General features: G+C 38.6%; 1 protein-coding gene across 5 annotated transcripts in view; it reads left to right on the top strand.

Annotated features, from left to right (window-relative positions):
- fam53b (family with sequence similarity 53 member B) overlaps nt 1-9,065 on the top strand; it is a 207,610-nt gene extending 198,545 nt beyond the window's left edge. For all 5 annotated transcript variants that reach the window (XM_028795259.2, XM_028795257.2, XM_051922863.1 and 2 more), the window contains one exon: nt 5,425-9,065. In XM_028795259.2, the coding sequence (XP_028651092.1) occupies nt 5,425-5,733 (309 nt within the window). In that variant the 3' untranslated portion in view covers nt 5,734-9,065. The remainder of the gene's footprint in view (nt 1-5,424) is intronic.
- The last annotated feature ends 334 nt before the right edge of the window (nt 9,066-9,399 follow it).

The raw sequence follows: 9,399 nt of genomic DNA, 5'->3' as shown, positions 1-9,399 counted from the left end.
GTACTTAGTAAGTGGTGACATTATGCATGCCCAAACAGCGTTGCAGCACTCTTACAGTATACATGCATGAAAGTTAAACACATTTCTGCTATATCTCTGTGATGTCACGCTGGCCTTGAAAAGCATCATGGAGTGCTGGTGGAAAAAAATATTTGTCCAAACTGAACTGCAGGGCACAATTCCAGGAAAATATTCAACAAACAAGGTCACTGGTGAATACAGCATATATGCTTCAAAAAATGCTTTGGTGGATTTCACTGATTAACATTACTGTTACATTATATTAGGACTGTCCTTCCTATTTCACTAATTGACTACAAACTGTGTGGCTATGTAACCTAATGCATGTCATATTTCATCACCTAATGCATGTCATGTCATCTGCTATCTAGAAAGGATGTTTTGAACATGGACACGCAGCACAGAGTTGGTCATAAACCAGAAGGTCAATATTGCTGAGTTTTAATCCAAGAAGTATAGAAACATTGCACTCTGTGCCAACAGTCCCTTCATAATTAGTATATATTTTACTACATTTTTTTATTGTGGTATCTAAAAAGAAATTATCAAAGCTTACCTCATTGTTAGAAAAGGTACTTTTTAAGTCATACTATATAATTTTTGCTTCCCAAAAAACATGAAGAAATAAAAATCTCCCAAAAAAGTATTTATCAAAGTATTTATCACTGATGGTGTCCCCAGCAACACAAACATGGCCTGCTCATAGCTTTTTATTTTCTGGAGACTAGAGACGCAGCACGGTTTTACCCCATATTTTTTAATAAAAAGCTATGTCATGACACATTTTCTTAGTGTTAAAAGCTAATGCAGAAACACATACTGTACACAACAGTCTGTATTATGTTTTACTGCATACCTGAAAATTACACAAGCTGCTGAAGTGGCATACCACTATTGTCATTTTTATTGTGTCACTGGATTGCCTTTCACTCCCTCATACAGGCCATTGGTGAGATTGTAGCAATTATGTGCTACAGAGGTTGCTAATGGAAAGAATTTGCAAGACCTTTGCACAAGACAAAACTATTATTTTCCTCCACCCACAGCATAGTTTAAAGCAACACTCAATGTTGTGAATGTTTCCTTCATAGCTGCTCAACAGGATGCCCTGGCATGTGTTTTTACAGTTTTTGCTCTTGATAAGGAAAACTTGCCTAATAATAGGATGCTGTTCAATATGATGGGTAGATACTGTCAGACGCAGCCTGGAGACAACCCATTGCTGATAGCAGCATTATTTTCTGCAGCTTTTAGAACTTGCTAGGAGAATCTAACGAGTTTCTGACTCTTTAGCAGCCTTGCCAGTTTGTGGAGACTGCCTAGCTAACTACCTGACGAGTCATTAAATAAATAAGCCAGCTTTGCTTTACATATCACCTTATGGTAAGCAGTAACCATGATGCAGTAAAATACATTGGATTTCAGTATGAACTGCTCTGTTTCTCTTACTTAAGAGTAGGAATTACAGTATATCAAGGTTGAAACAGAAGACAGATTTTGTTACTCATGTAATAGTGGAAGAATGTTAGTTTGTGAATGCAGCAGATAATTTGAATACTGGGACCCAGGGAGCTTACAATGCAGTGATTTAACACTTTCACTCATGCATGTTTGAATGCATAATCTATTCTTAGGGTAATGGAGTGCTGTAGCCTTGGTTGTAATTTATTTTCATAAACGTCTATTGATAGTGTTAAGTAGCTTTTTTCTTTTAAGTAACCAAAAAAAAACCAATCAGTATAGAAAGTCAGGTAACAAAACTGAGTTGCAGATATGCTGCACACACCTTGGCAACAATGAATAGTGGAAAAATAATGACTTCTTTTGCTTAAAATTAGAAGAGACCTCATTGTGTCTGTGAAGAGCAGTCTCAAGTCTTTTTTTTTTTTTTTTAGAATTTGGCAGGAATTCATTATTCTATTTAGATAAACAAGACTAATTTCTGTTAATCTTTTTGATTCAGGGTCTGCTGTGTATTGGGCTTCATTAGCCCTCCAAGTATGGACAGAGGAGGTGCACCAGTACTGATTTGATGTGACAGTAGTAGTAATTGAATTCATATTGGCTTGGTGTCTAATTCATTGTAATGTGTTTTCCTGATATAAAATAAGCTGATAGGCCTTGCCATAAAGAAAATATTCATTAGAGCTATAAACACCTTGTCGCTCAGACCCTGTTTTGACATTCTAAGAGTATACAGACCAAGCTGATCAGAGCTGTGATTAAACTATAATGGTTTCATCTTTACATCTGCCTTGTGGCAGTGACCCATATTGCTGAAGTACCTTAAGTTTGACATCAGAAGTGGTGGACTTTATAATATATAGTGTAGCGTCAGCTGTGAGCGCTGCAATGGATGGATTCTCTGCTCTTTACATGGCTCTTTGAGGTAGCTTGCTATCCTTAAAAGGACTGCTCACCTTTTTGCCACAGTAGCTGGAAAACCATGCAACTTTGCAGGCTTGCTATTGTCACAAAGTGGATGCTTGGTGGCGATGTTGCTCACCTTTACCCCAACAGGCAAACACTGGACACAGGTTAAAAGTGCCAAGAATATTTTTTACTTTCTTCTCAAAAGTGCCCCAAAGCACCTCCACCACAAAAAAACAGGCAATAACTATAATAATGATACAATAATTAAACAGTTCTCTCCTCCCAGCAGCTCCGTCACACTCCCTCCCGACTCCGGCTTTCCTGCTGGGTCTCCACTAGTCCTTTATATAATCCTTGACCCGGAAGTGCTTCTGTCCTTCCGTCCATGTGATTCACCAGCACTTCTGGGTCAGATGGAGATTTGTATTTTCTTCAGCCCGGGCTATATTGGAAACAGAAGTCCCCGTGTCTCCCTGCAGCGTCCCCTGATGGTACCCACGGTAACCAGTAGGGCTGTGAAGCCAAACTCCATCTCCCATAGTGCCCTGCAGGAATCTGGGGCACCACTAAACTGCAGGGAAGTCGCCATCTAGCATCCTGGGGGTTTTGGCTGGGTTAAGCTGCCGGCCATCCATTACACCATTTATGTAAGCAGCCCTGCCACTGGTGATGTAATGCCAGGTCATACTTGGGTGTCTCATCACTGGCTGATGTAACTTTTCAGTGCTGTTACATAGCCCTCCCGCTGAAGTCACTGTCCCCAGCAACCACTTCCAGCTCCTTGCAGTGGTGCACAAACTCACTGAAACGGCAACGTTATCTCCTCTTTAAATTCAGTTGTGCAACTGGTGATGAAAGTGCATCAGGAGGGATCGTGAGTACTGTGCTGTCAAATAGTACAGCTAGGATGTTGAATGCTGCCACTGTCATGCGGTGCAGCAGAGGAGTTCAGCACTGGCCAGGTTGTACAAGCAGGTAAGCCTCCTTCTGTGGAGATGCAGATGTACCTGTCTCTTGGTTGTTTCCTTCACTGAACTCTACAATCTACCTTGTCCTTTGTGTGTGCATTTTTACCTCTGGACCTACTTCTCACAGCTCACTTGAGGCCAGTAGCAATTCAGTCTGCCACATTTTTCCCCAGCTCCATGAGCCCAAAGCTCCACTGGCATCTGCGCACCCAAGCTAATGGACCTTTGCAGGTGGAGCTACAGAGGTGACAGTCTCTCAGTTGTTTCCCCCCTGTACTGCTGCTGCAAACAGCACTTCAGGTGACAAACTTAATCCTCAAGACTCTCTAGCAACTCCGACGAAGAGCCAAGCAGGTCTTCTCTTCCCACTTCTAACACCAATGTAGCGTTGGAACTGAGCACTACAATGAATTGATTTTCTGCTCTTTTATATGGCTGTTTGAGGTGGCTTGCTATTCTTGAAAGGACCACTCGCCTTTTCCCGCAGTAGTAGACTTGCCATTTATATAAGTGCTACTGCCACTGGTGATGTAATGCCAGCACATACTTGGTTGACGCATCCCTGGTTGATTTATCTTGTCATCGTCATTACAATATACAGGTAGATAAAATTATTTATACAATGTTATGCACTACTGTACCAAAGTCTCACAGGGTTCAGTAGCATTTTACAGTTCAAGTCCAAGGTGAAATAAGACACATGTTTGGAAATTCTTTCAGAAATGTTGAGCCACAGTAAGTTGAGATTCTGCCTCCTTGAGCCTAAGAAGCCTACAGCTAGTGGTCACAGAGAACAGTGTTTTCTTAAGCATGGATAAGGTTAGCATGAGCTGTGGCACTGTGGCAATGCTTCCTCACACCTGTGTTTGGAGTTCTGAAATGAGTACCATCTGCATGATTGTTTTTGTCAGTTTTTCTCTCTCATTCTTGAGCTGTATGTGTGCAGTTTGTTGGTAGTTTCGGAACTGGTGTCATGAGCATGTGCTAAATCCAAGGTTTTGTTCCTACATTCACTGTGGAGCAACTTAAATGCTTAGCAGATTTTCAGCTTTTCTGTACACCATTAACAATAACTTTTTTCTTGTAGTATGTAACTTCTTTCAGAATGTTATTATCACAATACTGGGACCTCAATTCCCACCTTGAGTACCTTATGTGTGCTAGTTTGCATATTTTCCCCTTGCTTGCATGATCTTTCTCTAGGGTCTCACATTTTCTTCCCACAGTATAAATACATGCTGTCTGCTCAACTGGAAACTGTATCTTAGCATGTGAGTGATCATGGGCATGTTGGTGTGTTAGTCCTGTGACAAACTGACATCCTGTTTATGGCCGATTCTGCTGTTTGCTAACTTAGATAGACTCTGTGAGAAAAATGGGTACAGAAAAAATGTTTTTCACTTCCGTTAGTTTCCTAATTTGTGACCACTGGCCCCCTGATAAATTGTTTGATGTTCTCCCAGGGAAACTTGGGCCGATAAGATTTTGAACCTGATTTTATAATAAAACTCAGGTTTGGCATGGAACCATTAAACTTAACAGAATATGCCAATGGAAGAATGAACGTGATGCACATGATACAGAGTTACTGCTGTAAAGTTGCACCATCAAATTTAAATTACTAACGGTTATTCTTAAGGGTGGCTAAACATTATGGAATCTGATTTCACATTATTGTGCATTTTACTTTGCATAGCTTTCGAAATTAATTGGCTACAGCATTCTATCTGTCCATTTGTGTTGTTAAGAAACACCACACCTCTGCTAATATCTTTCCACTAGATCTGCAACCTTTTCACAGATACTTACTGCATGGTTTGTTGGCCAATGTGAAGCCTGTTGGTTAAGAGTGACCATATATGACATGATTTTAGTACAACATACTGTATATCAAAAGCTGGTGTGTGTTAGATGGTGTGATGTATGAGTGTAAATGGATGGAAATAGTCATGTCCTAAAAGTAATATTGTCCTGCATTGCTTTGGATTCTGATTTCAAGCACACATTTTAAACACTTGTGTTCTCTTTGAAGAATCTAAGACATGTTTTGTTCTTTTTACAGAATCTCGGAACATTTCCAAACATTACTGGCCATAGCTGCAGCCAGTTGCTTGCCACTAATGGTAGAACAAGACAAAGTGACCTTGACACTGCCTTTTCCTCTGACACTGGCCATAAGGTTGCTCTTCCACAGAGCTGTGGAAATGGCAAAGAGGAGGACTCTAAACAGGAGCTACAATATAGTCCAGCAGATGGTGGTACCTACGAACAGGCGATCAGCCGTATGGATGAAGTTGAAAGCTGGGACTCACAGAAGAATGTGTTTCAGTTAGGGGGAGAACTGGACATTGAACAGATTGAAAGAAACTGACTGCCTTACCTTTGGAAATGTGTCTTTGAATATTGGAAGTTGCACAACATCCTATAATGTAGATGGAAGGGAAAAGTGTTTGGATACAGAAACTGTCAGCCAAACAAAGAGCTAATTTTTATTCCTTGTGAGTGTAACCCATTTTGCATCAAGGTGGATTTTGCATCAAGATCTGCAGAATGTAATCTGAAGTTAAGTGCACCACTCTGGATTGTGAATACACCAAAGGACTCAAGGTGCTGGACTGTGTAGAAGGTGAAATTCAGCTGAGTGTTAGATCACTGTTCAGGAATATTGGAAATAAGGCTGACGGGTATGCTGAGTGTCGTGTTTGTTAATGGGCGAGCAGCAGGATATGGCTGAAGGATTTTCAGGATAACGAAATTGACTGAACACAGAACTGTAACAGAAATCAATATTAATTAACTGAGCGGAAGGTTTCATGTGAATTGTTGAATGCAGTGCATTAACTTTAAACATGGTACCGCTGAGGGAAAAAAGGGTTTATGAAGAGTGGAGGCAGAAATACAAAATAAAAGCTAGATTTACAAAGCTTACAGATAAAAGCAAGTTAAGGTGGGGTTTTAGATTCATTATCTCGGCCATGAATTATCCTTGTGATTGATGAGTTCAGGCCATGTCATCTGGTGCGGTTTTGGAATTTGAGCCCTTTAGAGGTGTAAGAGGCATTAGAAAATTAGTCAGTGTTTCTTTATTAAATATCTCTTATTCACCAGAGGCACAAAAGGTTATGTTTAAAGAAGTGGGTAAGCTGAATTTTGCAAGAATCTAAGTTAATCCAGTGCCTACACTTGCTTATATTATCCTTAGTAGTGTGCAAAACATGTATGGAGTGACCTTTCCAAAATGAAACTGCATAGCCACCTGTTGAACCTTCTTTTGCTTAAAGCAATATTTCTACTTTTTTGCTTTTGTTTTTTTCCTACCTCAAGTTCACAACACTGAAGCTTTCAAAGATATCATTTAGGTGTAAATGTAAGCAGCACAGAAGAGACCGCTAAAGAGTATATTGAGTAACATAGAACAGCAATAAAACCAGAATCAGATTTTTTTACTGTTTTTTTTTTACATTTGAAAGCAACAACGAAGAAGTAACTCTTATATTTGGATTTGATGTTTGACACAGAAAAATCATCTCAGAAAGAGCTGAAATGTGGTGCACACTCCTTTGTCTAAATTGCTGTGGACAGGCACATTATAATAATAATGGATACCATTCAATTCAGTGTATTTACAGTATATAACCTTCTTTTACACTACTTAGGGAAGCCCAGATCTTGTTTCCAGTGAAAGGCATTGGACTAACAGCCCCATTGCCTTTTATCTGTAATTGTATTACCTGTAATGTGTTTCACATACATAATACCCCTGACCACTATTAATATTCTGTACTGCTTATTTGAATTCTTCTTTTCCCCTTTAGTGATCATATTTTGGGTGCGTTTCAAATGTTTTAGAGTATGTTTTGCTTGCACCTACTGTGGATTTAGGTGCCTGAGAACAACAAAGCAGCAGTTTGAAGCAAGTGATGTGTGGAAGCAACAGCTTCTTGGTTTCAGAAATAACAATACGAGCTACAGATACAGTACTGATAAAATCATCCAGTATGAATGAGTTGAGAAAAGATTTTGAAGCTACTGCAGAAAGTGGGGTAATAGGAAAAAAAAATCTATCAAGTAGGCACAGTAAGGTCTTGGGACTTGATGATAAACTCTCCTTAAAGGTAGGTTATGGCTGTGTTTGTGGCTCGAGTAAAGGTGTAATGTCTTTACTAGAACTGCTAACGGCCTTAGTTGATTTGATATTTTCAGGTTTCTGTTGCCCTGGAGCAGCATTGAAGTTGTTGTTGTTCCAGCACTGTTATTCACCTTTAACTGATCAGTTTTAGATACAATTAAAGAAGGGACTTGATACCTGGAGACAAACAACCTCTAAGAATGTTGCATGGTTTTGCAAATGAGAAGGAAAGGGTCTGCTTTTCCTGCAAATGGGGGATTTTGAGTTCTTCCTGGTTTATGATGTCAGACTCCCAACTTTAATGCTGATTGATTGAGGGTGAATGATTTTCTTGGAACAACAGCTTTGATGTTGCTTTATAATGAGCCCAGCTTGACAATATCAGGTTCACTCTGTGGCTTTGGCTATGCCTGGGGGTGCAACACCAGCACCTCAGATTCTAAAGTCTAGCAATAGGGTATAACTTAAGTGGAAAATAGGTTATCCTGTATGACCTCTGTGCATCTTGTAGAAAAAAGCAACAGATACGTTGTACTGGCACCCAAAACTGAAGTGGAAAAGAAGCTATAAAACAATGGAATGTTATTTTTATACAAAACATCTGACAGACATTATTTTTACTGAAATTAATTTCTTAAAAATATTGCATTTGTCCATGTCAACTATGTTTCTCTCTTTTTCAAATTTAGGTATATCAAATCAAAGATGGAAAGTAATGAGATGTTAACTAGGAAAGCTTCAAAAACATTGCTTTGCATTTACACTGTAATCTTAGAGAGGACTGCTCTGCACCTATGCAATAGAAGTAATTTGTAATTCAGGGACTTTGGGAGTTTTATTTTGATTTTTTTTACAGTATGTGCAACAGAACATATTAAAACTGCTTTAGGGAACAAAAAGTAATGCGACTTGACAGCTTAAAGAAGATTTTAAACTCAACATGTTAAACTTTTATCAGAATTGGGTTTAATATGAAAATATTTTTCATATTCAACTAAATCTATTAGTCATTCATTTACAAAAATGTACTTTCTATTAAAAATTAACTGTGTTTTGAATGCCAGTTTAAAATGAGGTCACTTCGGTAGAACCATTCTAGCTAATTGGGTTAATTGGCTGTTGTCTTCAGACTGGAAAGTTTCCATTTTCCAGGTGCATTTATGCTATATCCTTGCATGAAGGCATGGCAACAGTGCATCTATATTAAGTTAGGATGGAAATTGAATTAGGGTACTCACATACAGTACTTGAACTTTCTGTTGCCCTTTTACTTAGTAGTTGGCCAAATTTAAATTTTATTGTTGAGAAGTTTGAAAACCATCAATAAAGTTAAGGCAGTAAGTCACTGTTTGAATGAAGCATAAACAATCTATCAGATTAAACATGTATCAGAGTTTAGAGTAGTCCTGAGATATAGTTTTGCATATCAAGATGTATGTGATGAGAGTCATAAGGGATGTTGTGCTGATTGCTGGTTGCTATGTCATAAATTTATGCAAGTACTCAGCAAGGCAAAAAGCATGGACATACATTAATTGATTCTGATTTGCGCAAAATAAAACAATTTGACTTTACATTTTCCAATTCATTTTTAAAACAAAAGGTCAACATTATTTTATAAAAAAAAAAACTTGTTTGTAAACTGCATAACTTGAAGTTTCAGAGTGACTCTGCTAGATCCATGGAGGGCCAAAGATTCTGAATGTGTTTGTTTTAACTAGTCTCTTAGTCTCTAGTCACTGATCAGTTCTTGATTGTAACTTTAGTCTGACTGCTTCTGTGCCTAATTTTATGCTTAATCAATGAAATTAGCATTAACCAATGGCTTTATACATGCCGGAATTGTTTGTTAATGTTGCGACAAGTTGGTCCACATTGGTTTACTTATTTCTCTGTTCCTTTCCTAAC

This window comes from Erpetoichthys calabaricus, chromosome 2 (assembly GCF_900747795.2).
Source record: "Erpetoichthys calabaricus chromosome 2, fErpCal1.3, whole genome shotgun sequence".
Classification (NCBI taxonomy): Eukaryota; Metazoa; Chordata; class Cladistia; order Polypteriformes; family Polypteridae; genus Erpetoichthys; species Erpetoichthys calabaricus.
This window is presented reverse-complemented; position numbering and strand designations above follow the sequence as displayed.